The sequence below is a fragment of the Carassius gibelio genome, chromosome B6, assembly GCF_023724105.1.
Source record: "Carassius gibelio isolate Cgi1373 ecotype wild population from Czech Republic chromosome B6, carGib1.2-hapl.c, whole genome shotgun sequence".
Classification (NCBI taxonomy): Eukaryota; Metazoa; Chordata; class Actinopteri; order Cypriniformes; family Cyprinidae; genus Carassius; species Carassius gibelio.
This window is the reverse complement of record NC_068401.1, coordinates 17,503,343-17,520,036: the sequence shown is the minus strand read 5'-3', so window position 1 is coordinate 17,520,036 and position 16,694 is coordinate 17,503,343. Positions and strand designations below refer to the sequence as shown.

General features: G+C 38.9%; 1 protein-coding gene across 2 annotated transcripts in view; it reads right to left on the bottom strand.

Moving 5' to 3' along the window:
• The window catches only part of si:rp71-81e14.2 (uncharacterized protein LOC100002239 homolog), an 81,113-nt gene extending 64,633 nt beyond the window's left edge, over positions 1 to 16,480 (bottom strand). Inside the window, exons 1-3 of one of the 2 annotated variants that reach the window (XM_052558364.1) lie at positions 16,217 to 16,480; positions 15,575 to 15,889; positions 15,351 to 15,460 (exon numbers count right to left, since the gene is read on the bottom strand). In XM_052558364.1, coding sequence (XP_052414324.1) covers positions 15,351 to 15,460; positions 15,575 to 15,889; positions 16,217 to 16,298 — 507 coding nt within the window. In that variant the 5' untranslated portion in view covers positions 16,299 to 16,480. The remainder of the gene's footprint in view (positions 1 to 15,350; positions 15,461 to 15,574; positions 15,890 to 16,216) is intronic. The other variant, XM_052558363.1, reaches the window with a different exon arrangement.
• Between the last annotated feature and the right edge of the window lie 214 nt (positions 16,481 to 16,694).

Genomic DNA, 16,694 nt, shown 5'->3' with positions numbered 1-16,694 from the left:
TGATAAATAACCTCTCCAAGTGCAGTCTCTGTGTGTTTGCTTCCGTGTACTCGAGCTGTGACCCAGACAGACTCTGATTGGACCTTCGGCTTGTCAATCTGACAGTCCCAAAACCGGACAGCGTCAGATCTTGTCACGTGGTTCGTGAACAGTTCCTGGTTCATATCTGCTCACAACAACACTGAAACACCTCTGTATACACGAAATATCTGAATAATAAACCCGCGATTACGATAGAAAAGCTTGGTATGAGATTTTATTGAGATCTGGGGCATTTTATAAAATATAAAAAAAATGTACATCGGAAATGCTAACTTGTGCAGCCATGAAAAAGGCTACAAATAGCATATTTTTACAATAGTAAACGACCAAATTCCACCCGTGATCGCAAAAGGATGTTATTACAAACACTCGATTGGGGTTCAAAGTGAGTTTTGAGTAAAAGTGTATTAATAATTTCATAAATTGTCTGATGTAGCTTGATGCTAACATTAGCTCAAATGCTACTAATAGCAGGTGCATTTCTTCTTCATAATGCATTTTTGTCGCAAGAAAATGTTTTGTTGTATTTTTATAGTAAGACTTTTGATAAATAAGGACTAAATGCATACAGAGACTGAAGTGAGATCGCTGCTTTGTTAACATTGAAAAACCACAACAAAGGCTGATAAAGGTGGAATAAAAACAAAAGAATACTGATAAAAGAATAATGCGGATAAAGTGTCATACCTGGCGGAGGTGTGAAAGACTCGTTTGGTGAGAACAATGGAATAATGAATCGGGCAGTTTTCACAGCTAAACACACACAAAATACACAGGAGAGTTTACATGTGAGATCTTACAGGGATGACAAGGGCCATAAATCAATCTGATTAGCCTTCTCTAAAAAACACACATGACATGGCCTTAGAAAATATTTCATAAAATTCACAGTTTTACAGATTAGATTATGAAATTTCTAATGAAGTTTTGAAAGACTTGTGGCTTTAGCTACACTCTATTTCTAAACTCATATCTTACATGAACACATTTTTAAATACATTTAAAAAAATATATTTTTAATATTTTTATTTTTGTTTTTATGTTTGAGCTTATATATCTCTATTATCATAACAGTCTGAGTGATTCTGATTCCTGAACAGTAAACTTTGAAGTGTCAGCTTTTGTGAACATATGTTGATTATGTATCTAGTCAGAAAGAATCATGAACAGAAACCCTTTTATTTTGGGTATGTCATTTCTGTCTCCATGCCAAAAAAGGGGGGTGCCTAGAAAGGGGTTAAACATTTGCTCACTAAAAAATAAATAATTTCTTATCAATGACTTTATAAAACACAAACAATCTGGATTTTATGTTTCTAAATGAAACATGGCTAGAAGACAGCTTTAGTGCAACAGTCCTCAATGAAGCAGCCCCTCCTAACTTTAATTTCAAGAGTGTCTGCAGGACTGTTGGGAGAGGTGGAGGTGAAGCTGCTCTATTTAAAGATGTATATCAATGCAAGCAATTGTCATTTGGTCAGTACTTGTCTTTTGAATATCTAGGGATTGTGCTGAAAGGTGCTCCATGCATTCTGTTTATTATTATTTACAGGCATCCAAAATACTCTCCAGCCTATGTTGAAGAGGTCACAGAAATGTTATAAATGATTTCTTCAGAGTTTGACTGTTTTGCTATTGCAGGGGATTTTCATATTGACATAGACAATGCAGAAAACAAAACTACAAAATAAATGATAACAGTTCTAAACACATTTGACTCAATTCAGCATGTGCATGGACCCACACACAAAGGTGGACACACTCTAGACTTAATCATCAGTAGGGGTCTAAACATTTCATCCATTGTTATTAATGACGTAGCACTATCTGATCACTTCTGTATTTTCTTTGATATATGGATCTCTGCTACTACTGAATCTAGATCGGTCTCTGTCAGAAGGAGATGCGAGAACGAGAACACAAGTGTACTATTTATGGAGGCTATATCTTTAACACCAAGCATTTCTGCAGACTCTGTTGATATTTTCCTTTATTCCTTCAACTCAAAAGTTAAGAATGTTATTGATGTAATTGCTCCAACAATAGTCATTAAGAAAACAAACAGACATAAATCAGTTTGGAGAAGATGAACAGCAGTTCAGACTTTGAAAAAGAAAAAAATGAGAAAGGCTGAACTTGCTGAACTTGTGGCAAAAAAAAATGAAATTCACTATATCATCTATAAAGACAGACTTCATACTTTTAACATGAAACTAGCCACAGCTAGACAGAATTTCTTCTCAAACCTTATAAACAGTGACTTAAACAACACTTGTACTCTTTTTGCCACTGTTGAGAGACTGACTAACTCCCCAAGTCAGATTCCCAGTGAAAGGCTTGCAGACAGCAAATGCAAATGAGTTGCTTCCTTCATTTCTGAGAAGATCATCAATATCAGGAAGGCCATTAGCACATACTCAAGTAATGCAGAGGTCAGACAGATTTGGCCACAATATCAAAAAGATACTATGTCTATTTTTGAAGGAATTGATAGCAAAATTTTGGAAGACTAAAATTGTCAACCTGCTATCTTGACACACTTCCCACATCTTTTTTTCAAAAGTCTGTTTAGAAGCAGATGTCTTAGAAGTGATGAACGCCTCAATTCTCTCTGGGACATTTCCAAACTCACTGAAAACTGCAGTTCTTAACCCCCTCCTGAAAAAGAGCAATCTTGATAACACCATTTTGAGCAATTTTAGACTAATATCTAATCTTCCTTTTATAGGCACAATTATATAAAAGGTAGTTCCTCTTCAGGAACTCGAGCTGCATCGAGAACGTTTGGGGAATGCCTCCAGTGTGACGTCTCTGAGTAACGTGTGTAATCAGTTCAATGGATGGGCGAAACATCATAGGTAGCTGACGTCAGAGACCAGGAAGCATAAAAGCATGAGCGGCGAAGCCGGCAGTCAGCCTTCTATTTTCAGCAAGGGATCTTGTGTGTGTTAGTCGCTATCTGTTTGTGAGTCTTATTTAGTGTCCTTTGTCCACTGATAAACTCCATTGTCAAGGCTTCAATCAAGAGAAGTTCTGGGCGCATTTGCAGCACTTTCTCCCCGTTGAGAGGGAGTGATGCGCTACCTGTCTTTCTCTGAGAAGATTGATTAGATTAGATTAGATTCAACTTTATTGTCATTATGCAGAGTACAAGTACAGAGCTAATGAAATGCAGTTAGCATCTAACCAGAAGTGCAAGAATATAGTGTTTTATATACATAAAAGTGCAGAGTAAGTAAAGCTATGATATACAGAATGTACAGTGGAGTTGCTATATACAGTATTGAGTATATACAGAGTATAAATATGAATGCAATGTAGATATTGTATGTACATTATGAACAGAGCAATGAAGGATTATATATAAATTATGAATAGCAGGAACGTGAGAACAGTGGTAATAAATACAGTTGAATGAGTGTGCAAAGTATTGTTGAACAATCTATTATATGCAAAAATAACAGTAGGGCAATGATTTTTGTAGAAATAGTCTACTGTGCTTGTACAGTAACCACTTAGACAGTTTATAGAGTAATGGATTTAACCATGTGCAGTCTGTGCAAAATATGAGTAGTGCAATACATGTATGTAAAGTACTGTGACCAGTGCAGTAAAAGAGCAGGTGCAGGTTAGATAGGTGGTGTAGCATTCAGAAGTGTCACAGCCTCAGGAAAGAAGCTCTTCCTGAGCCTACTAGTTCGAGAGCGTAGGCTTCTGTAACGCCTGCCGGATGGAAGGAGGGTGAAAAGTCCATGGTTAGGGTGAGAGGCATCCTTGATGATGTTTCTTGCCCTGCCCAGACAGCGCTTCTGATAAATGTTCTCGATGGATGTTAACCACAACAGCAAGATCGCATACACGGACACACTCCTCGGAGCGTGCCCGGTGAGAGCGGAGCACTTAACAGCGAGAAAAGCACAATCAGTCCACTGAGAGCTGACTGCGTGAACTCCACTCCTCATTAATGCGGAAGACATCGCTGATGTGGAAGACATCGCTGAGCTTGCCAGTTACACAAGCATATCATGCCTAATATTATAATAAGCAGCATTAATGAGGAGTGGAGTTCACGCAGTCAGCTCTCAGTGGACTGATTGTGCTTTTCTCGCTGTTAAGCGTTCCGCTCTCACCGGGCACGCTCCGAGGAGTGTGTCCGTGTATGCGATCTTGCTGTTGCGGTCGCGCTGCTGCTGAGGCATAGCAGCGACCGCGATCATCGCACATATTCTGGCGAACAGTTTGGAGACGGCTTGTCCAATCTCCACCTGTGTTCACTAGATCTAGAGCTCGTTCTCGAGGCTTGGATGCCCACACTGTGGTTTCTTCGCCCTCTGAAGCAGAGCTCGCTGCTGCTGCAGGCTGTCTTGCCGGGCATGCTCTGAGGAGTGTGTCTGTACATGCGATCTTGCTGTTGCGATCGTGCTGCTGCTGAGGCACAGCGGTGACCACGATCGTGGGAGTCGCACATGATCTGGCGAGTGGGTTGGAGTCGGCTCGTCCTATCTCCACTTGTGTTCACTAGATCTAGAGCTCATTCTCGAGGCTTGGAAGCCCATGCTGTGGTTTCTTCACCCTCTGAGGCAGAACTCGCTGCAGCATTAATCTTTCTCTGAGGAGATTGATATTGTTTGTGTGACTGAGTGGCATAAAAAAAAAATATATATATATATAGTCTGGTAGTTGACTACATTTAATTCTGAGGAATAAAATTACATATTTCTCTGAAAATGTGAAGTTAGATGTAAAGGGGCTCTTGGGATGTAATTTCTTGTGTGAGAACGTGTGTTCACCTCTCTTCCTCTGAGGAGGTTGAGGCAGTCAGGGGCTGCTGGGCAGAGTCCCAACCGTGTTTCAGCCACAAAAGTGCCGGGGGAGTCACTTTTGTACTCCCCAGTCGCTAGAGTCAGAGTGGCGATCCAAGGCAGAACACTTCTAGTGGGAAGCGGTTCTGAAAAAAGGACCGTTATTTTTTGCTGTATAGTCTTCATCATAACATCCGGACGCCTAAGGCCTTGGACGTTTTGAGGGCCAGCTCTCTCTTGAGAAGAGCGGTGTACACCGCATTACACGGTGCCCGTCTCTCCTCAGCGCCCTCAGGAGATCGTTCTGCCAACCCTGCCGGTGTTCCGGGGTGCAATGATCTCTGACGAGCGCTTCTCTCAGTTAAGGCCCGGAAATGTAGCGGTGCTAAGAGGCTTGCTACCTCTATGGAGGTCTCTAGAGAAGCTAGTGCGGTCATCCCCTGCCGGTCCGCCACTTCAGGGCACCGAACTAGTAGAGCTGGACAATTATGGCCTAAAATCAAAACCTCGATTAATTGAACATTTTACCTCGATTACGATTAATGAATGATTATTTTGTTCCGGTTTTGTTTTGTTTTTTCCTCATAGTTCACTGACAAGGTTTGTACAAAAAAATATGATTGACTACTAAAGGTGAGACATTTTTTCCTATTGAAAGAGTGATCTGAAATCATAGCTCACTATCAGCAATTATTGTATCTATGTTCATAACATTTCTTACAGATTATTGCTCGGTGTAAGATATAAAGATCAGATAAAGATACATTAGCACAGTACCAGTACGAGTGATTGCCTGTGTGAATTATTCATATGGTCTCTATAGTATTGTGAAGCTGTGGGTTGTAAATAGCCTAGTTCCTTCAAAAGTAGAAAAATATGCTATAAGTTTTGAGATTCTAAGCTACTTTAGTGATCAATTACAGGACAGTGCTGACAACTAGTTTCTGCGTTCCTCTGTGCACGCGATCTTCACAGCTACTGTTTATATGAGTGTTTGTGCCACAATGCTGCTGTACGAACTAGGGCTTATCAAAATGGCTGAAAAACGGAATTTGAATTTGAAATTAAATGTTATCAAAATTCAAATTATATTTGAATTTAAAATGCATAATTTTAGTTAGATTGAAAACCTTCTGATGCCACAAGAGGGCACATTGGGCAAAATATTACTAATGTATATTTATTCAAAGCATAAGAAAATATGACTGTGAAAAAAGTGCATAATATTTAAAATAATGTTTATGAACCAATTATAATTAATTAGCTTAAAGAACTGTAAACAAAACAGCATCATGTGTACATGCATAGTTTAATAAAGGGCTCCCTCCTTGGGTTGCATAGTCCAGGTCCTAGATCTGGTACTTCACTGTTCCGAGGAAAGATGAGGTGTTGTGTCCTTTTTTAGATCTGTGCTTTTTGGTCGCTCTGTCAGGGGACTGAAATTCAGCATGCTTGCACAGGCCAAGTCCGAGGACTGGTGTGTCACGATCTATCAAAAAGATGCACTTATCTCCATCCTCCTTCATCTGAAGTTCCTGAGGTTTGCTTTTGGAGGCAAAAGCCAACCAATACGGATCTTCCACTGGCCTTGCACTCTTACCCCACGCTTTCACGACTCAACCACATTGACGATTGGTTGATATTAGCTCAATCAGAGCAGATAATTCTCGCTCACATGAAAGAGCAGGGGTTAAGACTTAAAAGCCAAGATAAGTGTGCTTTCTCCAGTACAGAGAACCACGTATCTGGGTGTGGTGTGGGATTCGACCACAATGCAGGCACGCATGTCACCTGCTCGGATCGAGTCGATCCTCAGTAGAGCTGGGTATTGTTCAAAATCTTTCGATCCGGTGCCAATTTCAATACCTCAGTTTTGATACCTGTTCCTAACGATACTTTTTTTTCGATACCATGTTTTAAAATCCATTTCAACATCAACACAAATACATTAAACACAAAACTTTTATTTTTCACCTTAATTAAAACAAATTTTGGTAACACTTCACACTCAGGATAACATTATTAATACAACTGGTTGTGCTTTTTGAATAGGGGTGCGCCAGCAGACACTCAGGATTGGTATCAATCCTAACTTGGCCAAAATTAACAATAAAAGAGAAACCTTTTTGCCACAACATGAACATATTATAAATAAATAAATAAACAAATTATATAAAAAAAAAAAAAAAAGTGAAAGTGAAGTGACATTCAGCCAAGTATGTTGACCCATACTAGAAATTGTGCTCTGCACACTTCCTGTTTGTTGTTGACGGCTGTACTGCGTTTGAGCTCCGTCACTATATTCTTTTCATTGACTATTTTTAACTTAAAAATCAATTTTATACATCATCGTTTCCATTTATATAACGTGTGAATATATCCTCTATTGTATTCTACAACAAAAACAATCAGAGCGCCTCGCTATCACTAGTTTTATTTTGATCTCCCGGGTCTGCTATTAGCTTTTAGCCAGTTAGCATCAGCAAGCGTGGTTGCTGCTAACTGCGCTTACATTGCTAATACTCTATTCACACACATTACCACTGCTGTACTCACTGTTACTTGCTTTTAATGGCGGATGAATGTCTCCACTCTGTGCAGCTCGAGCTTGAGGCCGTGGGGAAGCAGATTCGCAACCTGGAACAGAGGCAGGCCCAGCTGAGAGAGCGGAGAGCCGCGCTGGAATCATCCCGGGCTGACGCTCACAAGTCCGGGGTAAGTATACAGCGTGCTGTTAACAGTCCCACCACGTCTACTTCGTGTGTTTCTCTGCGCAGGCCCAGTGCACCCAGGACGCGATCTTCCCAGATGTCCTTCAATGCGACGCCGGGACACCACGGACCCTGGGTGCATCTACAGCGGAGGACGCGAGCCGGGTCCCGGGCGACGACTTCTCCCCCTCCTGCATTCGAGATCTCCATCCAGAACCGCTTCGCTCCACTCCGCGAGACAGGACGCGACGCTGTGATCATCGGAGACTCCATCGTCCGACACGTAAGTGCTACGTTAGCCGAAGGTAAAGTGCTCATTGTTTGCCTGGTGCTCGTGTTCTCGATGTTTCTGCGCAGATACCCGCGATCCTGAAGGACGACGAGAGCCCCAGAGCGGTCGTGCTTCACGCTGGGGTTAACGACACCATGCTGCGGCAGACGGAGACGCTGAAGGGGGACTTCAGGAGCCTGATCGAGACGGTTCACAGCACGACGCCCGCGGCAACGATCGTCGTGTCAGGACCACTGCCCAGGTATCGACGAGGACACGAAAGGTTCAGTAGACTTTTTGCTTTAAATGAATGGTTGTTGTCATGGTTTAAAGAACAGAAACTGCTATTTGTTAATAACTGGAATCTTTTCGCGCTGATGGATTACACCCCAGCAAAATCGGAGCGGAGCTTCTCTCTGACAACATCTCCAGGACACTTCGCTCCATGCGACTAGTAAGACAGTTCTCAAATAACCATAATGATGAGTTTTGTTCAACCCGCTTAAATGCTAAAAGTACTTGCGCTGTAAAAACTATTAAGACTGTGTCTGTTCCCCGAATAGTGAGGTCAAAATATAAATATAATGTAGGATCTAGAAAAAATCTTATCGTAATTAACCAGAAAAATGTAAAGTAAATTAACAAAAACAATTTTTAAAGTTTGGGCTCATAAATATTAGATCACTCACACCAAAAGCAGTTATTGTAAATGAAATGATCACGGATAATAGTTTTGATTTACTCTGCTTGACTGAAACCTGGCTAAAACCAAATGATTATTTTGGTCTAAATGAGTCTACTCCACCAAACTACTGTTATAAACATGAGCCCCGTCAGACTGGTCGTGGCGGGGGTGTTGCAACAATATATAGTGATATTCTCAATGTTACCCAGAAATCATGGGAGATTTTAATATTCACGTTGATAATGCAAATGATACATTAGGACTTGCGTTTACTGACCTACTAAACTCCTTTGGAGTCAAGCAAAATGTCACCGGGCCCACTCATCGTTTTAATCATACACTAGATTTAATTATATAGCATGGAATCGATCTTACTGCTATAGATATTGTACCTCAAAGTGATGATATTACAGACCATTTCCTTGTATCGTGCATGCTGCGTATAACTGATATTAACTATATGTTGCAGCGATACCGTCTGGGCAGAACTATTGTTCCAGCCACCAAAGAAAGATTCGCAAATAACCTGCCTTATCGATCTCAACTGCATTTTGTACCCAAAAATACACATGAATTAGACGAAATTATTTGCATGGAAAAACAGTACGTCCAGCTATAGACAGGCTCTAAAAACTGCTAGGGCAGAGCATATACACAAACTCATTGAAAATAACCAAAACAATCCAAGGTTTTTATTTAGCACAGTGGCTAAGTTAACAAATTACCAGACGCCACCTGATTCAAATATTCCACCAACGTTAAATAGTAATGACTTTATGAATTTCTTCACTGATAAAATAGATAACATTAGAAATACAATAGCGAATGTAGATTCTACAGCATCTAACACTTCAGTTTCATCCATCGCACCCAAAGATAAACTGCAGTGCTTTACAACCATAGGACAGGAAGAGCTAAATAAACTTATCACTGTATCTAAACCAACAACGTTCAGCTCTAACACACCTGCCTGGAACTTCAGGTAAGACTTTTTTTGTTTTAAAATTCCCAAGAACCTTGATTAGCTGGTTCAGGTGTGTTTAAATGGCTAGATCACCCAAAAATAAACATGTCATTACTCACACCCCTTGTCGTTTCAAACGCGCAAGACCATCATTCATCTTCAGAGCACAAATTATGATATTTTTTAGGGATGCCCCGATCATGATTTTTCGTGGCTGATACCGATTTTTTTACAAGCAAACTGAACGATTTTTTTTAAATCTTTAAGCAACAAACAAGGAAGGAAGGACAGTCTACAGTCCAATATTGAGGAAAAGCTCAATAAAGCCCCTTTCACACTGCGATTCCGGCAAATACAGGTCCCGTAACGACACGTGACATCAGGGCGTGACGTGTAATGTACGAGTCGAAAACATTAGGCAGGTAATACTTTCACTGAATCTGGCGAACGATCTCGGTGTCACCGTGGAAAGTGAGGAACTAACTGATATCTGCTTCATACAGTTTGCACTTTTTTTTTTTCAGTGAACGTTGATCTTCCTTCAAAACAGCCGCTAAAAGAGTCGCACGATAACATGCGTCATCACTTAGACACGCCATTAGATCTGGCTTTTGTTCACACAGCGCTTGTCCTGGGATTGAACCCAGCAATGTTACTAGGTCCCCGACCCGGGTTCAATGCTGGAATCAATCCCGGGACGTGTTTGCTTTCACACAGAAGTAATGTAGTCGGAGCACGCGGGCGCACTACCGGAAAAATCGTCCGGTTACCAATCGCATATTTTAAGCAAAAACCGTCCGGTTTCCGATTTATGGCCGGTCAATTGGTGCATCCCTAATATTTTTATGAAAATGCGAGAGATTTCTGAACCTCCATAAAGGCTGCAATGCAACTGAAATGTTCCCAGAGTCATAGTAAGGACATCAGTAAAACAGTCCATGTGGCATCAATGCTTCAGCCACACTTTTACAAAGGTACAAGAATACATTTTGTGCAAAGAAAACAAAAATAGCGACTTTATTCAACAATTCTTCTCCAAATCATTTATGCCGCCATTATGGACAGTAACAAGAGGCATGAAAATTTCTTTCCTCTGCGTGTAATCAAGGCTCAGTGCATGTGTGTTCTAGGTCAGCAGCACCATGAGCATGATTTATTTACGTGCTGTTGATAATGGTGGAAGATGCGATTTGGAGAAGAATTGTTGAATAAAGTTGCTGTTTTGGTTTTGTTTGCACAAATTAGTATTTTTGTTTACTTTTAAAAATATGGTTGAACCACTGATGTCACATGACTGTTTTACTGATGTCCTTACTATGTTTCTGGGTCTGGGAACATTCCAGTTCTGTTGCTTACCGTACTGGGTCCAGATGTGTGTACCATTTTCCACGGTAATGTTTATTAGAATCCCATCTTGACTGCTTGCCTGGATTTCCCATAAGAAGATGAATGACTGACTTTTTTTCATGCAATTAAAAAACAAAGTGTAAATTTTGTTGTTTTCATCTTCAGACTAATGAAATTGAAGTATCCAATGAAGACCCTAGCAGTATGGAGTATATGGTGAGTTTTTTTTTTTCAAGGTTAATAAATGATTTGTTAAAGTTAATACACAAGAATTTGAGTTCTCCATGCTTTTAAATACTTCTAGGATACAGAGGTTGCCAGCAATCAGGAGGTGATCCAGAAGACTCGTGGGAATCTATTTGAAGCTGCATCATTGAAGACAGTCCAGCAGATGTTGGAGTTTTAAAGGATACAGTTCTTCAGGACCTATAGCAGTTTACAGTCTGCAAAACCATGATGCTGGGACTGATATATGGACTGAACTTGAGCAACCCTCCTGAATTCAGGTACACATTTGGAATACTGAAGAAGTTATTTCTGGAGCCAGTTCCTGTTCCTGGAATAAGGTTTGATTGGTTGCCCATGAATGCCAATTAGAATTTTATTTGCTATTTTGTGTAATTTTGTAATGTGGTTTAAACTGTATTTTTACTGTGTGTAATTATTTATTGCTTGTTTAACAAATACACTTTGATCATTTGTGACATCTTGTCTTTTGTCTCATTACAAGACAAATCACACAAAAAATGCTTTGTTGAAGGGAGTAACTTTAAATAGAAAATATTGTGTTAAAGTAACTAGAACTAATTGTGTGGAACCACTGTCCATAATTGAAATGAGTAATTTGAAACAAACCGCCTTATGTTGATAGAGTGAAACAAATTTGGCTAGATTGTAATAAACCAAAACAGGTTGAGTTAACTTAACTGGTTTAAGTTGAAGCACAGTGAATAAATTGAGTTGGTTGGACATTACTATTTCACATAGATTCTACCTCATTCAGTTGTGTTGTCACAACACAAGGAGTTTGCATAGATTCGAAAAAATCCATTAATGTTATCAAAACACAATTTGGTTGTGTGGAACCACTGTCCATAATTGACTTAAGTAAGTTTAAAGATTTTTTTTTTTTTGAGTGTAGCCACAAATGTACAGTTGTCTGAGAAGTCATGAAATGTTCTTTAACCCACATATGCAGTTTGATTTTGCACTAAAAAGTTTTTTTTACATTCCTTTGCATTTTAGTTGGTTCAATATTAGCCTGTGCACAATATAATTTGTTTATTTATTTATTTATAATATGTTCATGTTGTGGCAAAAAGGTTTCTGTTTTTTTGTTAATTTTGGCCTAGAGTGTCTGCTGGCACACCCCTATCCAAAAAGCACAACCACTTGTATTAATAATGTTATTCTGAATGTGAAGTGTTACCAGAATTTGTTTTAATTAATGTGAAAAATAAAAGTTTTGTGTTTAATGTATTTGTGTTGATGTTGAAATGGATTTTAAAACAAATGGTATCGAAAAAAGTATCGTTAGGAACCGGTATTGAAACTGAGGTATCGCAAATTGGCACCGGATCAAAAGATTTTGAACAATACCCAGCCCTACCCATTCATAGATCTTTTAATTGTATAATAGATTTTTTAATAGATTTTAATTATCAAAAGTGATTGCCAATTTAAACGCTTTGATTACATTACAAAATAGCCTAGGCTAATTACCACCATATTAGTTCTGATACCACATAAAGTCAACTTCATAAATAGGCCTGTATCCATTGCGAACATATTTTATTATGAGTCTTAAAATGTCCATAACATAAAATCACTGTTGAGCCACAACATTGTCAACATACCATAGTTTGACTTGTACTGTGCTGTGCTGATTTCTAAAGACCGCTGTACAGTGGCGGTGACTATGTCTTGAGCTCAAACAACGCTAAGAGAGAGCTTACGAATGGTCCAGACCAACCTTATGAAAGTGTGACTTACAGAAGATATACTTAACGTATTAACGTGTCGGGAATCGTGCCATAAGGTTAAGAGAGAGGTTAAGGAATAGGTTAAGAACTACTTAGCGATAAGAACGTTTTTGTGAACCGGGGATTGAGTCCATTAGAAATACCAAGGGTTCACACAAAACAAGGGTAGTCCACCTTTAGTAACTATGCCGCCCGCGATTGGAATCAGCTTCCAGAAGAGATTAGATGTGCTAAAACACTAGTCACATTTAAATCTAGACTCAAAACTCATCATTTTAGCTATTTTACTGTATTTTATGTAAAGCACTTTGAATTACCATTGTGTACAAAATGTGCTATATAAATAAACTTGCCTTGGCTAATGTTGTCCACACTTCCACCTTAATGCATTAATGTTTATTTCCCAAATGTTGCACACCCTCCACCTGTTGCTCTTGACCTATCTTTTCTAATGGATATATACCCTGGAATGATGAAGTCTAATTGCAATTTAAGCCATGTCTCCTTAATACATATTAAATTAGGAAGGTCTGTCATTTCATGCACAACTTTCTTGAATTATTCACCATTTGTAGTCAAACTGTCAAATTATTTGTTTTAACCTTCGTCTGTCTGGGGTTTCCTGAGAGCATACATTATTCTCAGATAGCCCTCGTAGCGTCTGAATTTTCTCAACTGTTACCTCTGTTATACCCAGCTGACGAGCTGCTGCAGATATAATAATTTTCAGTTTCTCTGTTTGTTTGTTTGTCCTGTACAGTTGATAACTTCAGCAATAAATACAATGAAGCTTACTTTCCTGACCATAAGCATACTCTCATCTATATTTGTTTTATATTTCTCTGTTCCCTGTTTGGGATTTCAGTTGCATCAGATCTTTCAAGACTAGTTCTATTTCCTTGCTCATTTTGAACCTGCTTTACTGCTTGTGCATTTGAAACATTATGCTCATCCTAAATACGCTGCACTATGCAGGCCTCCACAGTTGCAACACTTAGGTTCAACTAAATCCCCTCATTCTCCATATCCATGTTCACCTCCACATTTACAACATCGTATATTTCCCTTCCCTCTGCTATATGACCCAACCTTTGGCAATTGAAACATCTTAATGCAGGTTTTACAAAAGGTCTAACTGGGTAGCACACATGTCCCATTTTAAAATTTTCGGTTTCTGTTCGATGCCAATCTTTTCACTTCTATTACCTTTTCACTCATTAACTGGTTTCTTACTGTCTTGTCTGATATGAAAATCACTCCTTTAATTCCACTCACCTCGCCAGGCCCATGATACATACCGGAACTACTTCTCTCTGTTTATGTCTATGAAGAATCACAAAGGTACTGGGTTACTCCGCCGCGGTACCCCCGAAGCAATCTAAAATAGTCCGAATATAAACACTTAATATAGGTGCACCCTAGTGATTCAGGACAAGCTAAAAACACGGTTTGGAAAATGGATTCATGGTGTACTCGCTTATTATATAAATTTTTCTACATTTTGAACACAAACAAAGTTACGGACCGCAGCTCTGATTGGTTTATTTCTTATTGGGAGCGGTTGGTAACTGCAAATGGCAATAGGACCACTGGGAGGAGCCAGAGGAGTTGATTTTTTTCACAGATTATCTGTCTCATATTCTACTGTCAGGACATAATGACAGGTTTAACAAATATGTAAAAAATATATTTTTACAAAAGTTACCTACTGCAGCTTTAATTTCACCAACAGCTTTTCTAAGTATCTTTGTTAATCAAATAGAATTACTATTATTCATTTCACCCACTGTCTCAAACATTAAGATCATTTCTCATCCTCCTTTCTCATAGTTTTACTCCTTCCTTCTCCTCCTCCGCGGAACTTCTCAGAATCTGAGCCTCTGTCTTGGGATTTCTAAGACAGCTGCTCAACCTGAATCAATTCATCAGAATTCGATGAGCAATGAAAAAATGCCCTAAACGCTCAATTTGCGTCGCGTCATTCATGCAAATCGCGCCGCAGGATGTCTATTCAAGTTTTTTCATTGACTTTACATGTAAATCACTCGTGCTTGATGCTTTATTGGCGTCTGCTGTGGACATTAGTGAAACTTCTAAAATAAGGGTCTCCTTAAAAAAAAAAAAACCTCACTCTGGAGGGACGGCTAGAATATTTTAAACTCACCACTGAAAAGTTAAACAAGGCTACATGTCCCCATTGTCTGACAAATTAAGTAAGCAAATAATAGCCTGTGTTTTACAGATATACCTCCTGCTACTCACTGAAATCTGTTCGTAATTTTAAAAAAAGAGTAAATAAGTAGTTCATTTGTTACTCTTAGAATGAATGCTAAAGGTATACTCATGCTGAGCATTTATTTTTCTTATTTTGACGAACATAAGTGTTTGGAAAGTTAGTTTTAAATTTTGTATAGTGTATTAATGTAAATACAAAACCATCCCAGAGTTTAGGAACTGCAAAATAATTAGACAGCAACAATTTATTTTTTGTTTTTGGTTTGTGCTTTTATGTGATCCACACTGATTTTTGTGTATAGGCTACTTACCTTCTGAATCACAAAGATATAACCAATGATGCACAGTAGCAACATGACAGCACACACAATGAGAGCGTTCTTCACATGAAGATCTTCTGGACAACTCTCAATCTCTGCATCTGAATAGACATTTTCTATTAGTTTACGTACTCAATAACTGCATTACATTCAGACCACAATAAACCATTATCCTGATAATTAAATTATTTATAAGAAGTTTAAGACACACTTACCTATCCATAACCATGTGAGCATGCTAACTGTAAGTTTCTCTTCCAAATTAAATTCACACCAGTAAAGCCCGATGTCTATGGTATTTACATTTGAGAAGGTGACATTAAGGTTGAGAATATCTCCATCTACATGGACTCTGCCTTTGTGCATTGATGATTTAAGAGTAAAACTGTTGTCTTTGTAATAGTAGAAGATGTTCTGCTTATTTTTACTTCCTAAATCTTGTTTGTACATGGCCACTCCATCTTGAGGGGTTTTATCAGTAGCACACTGGATGATGATCTCATTACCAACAGCTCCGATTAAAGGTGTAACTGTGTTTGAATAAAAAATATATATATATATGTATAAATAAATAAACAAGAGACCTTAAAAACTTTAGTTAAATACACTTAAATACAGTGATAAGTTCTAGGCTATATAGTGCGTCTTAAAATATTTTTGTAGCAAACGTTATGGACATGAAAACACACAAATAAAGCTTTACAACTTTTCAGTTACATGACTGTGGTTAATTGCCTTTTCTTAACTAATGGAACTAAATATTTTCCACTGCAGAATCTAGCATACATGAAAGTAAAAATTGTATATGTTGAAATGGAAAGGAAAATGTATTCATAAAAAAATATTCATATTCATACCTTGAACATTTGCATCTGCCCATGTGGTGCTTCTTAAACAGATACTGATCAATAGAAAACTGTATCTCACAACACACGCCATTTTCACAGCTCTGCCTGACTAAAGATTGGCATTTACTAGGCCCCGTCCACACGGAGATGGAGTTTACCCCGATCTGATCTTTTACACGAAGACGGAGTTTACCCATAGACAGTAAAAGAAAGTTTTAAGAGAGTTTACCCCAAGCGTGTACGTCTGCAGACTGCAAGACGGGGGTGTAACTTGAAGTAGGAGGCGTAACTTGAAGTTGTCCAAATCACACAGAACCACGCGAGACCTCAAAACGGCACAGAGTAGAATATTGATTACGTTTTAAGGGAGGCAGGGGTTTTAGGCAGGATTTGATGCATGCTGTGTGTGTAGATATTAATGTTAGGGGACAATGTGAGATTGTACGTTTTAGTAGGAAAACGTATTATCTGACCCACACTCCGGAAC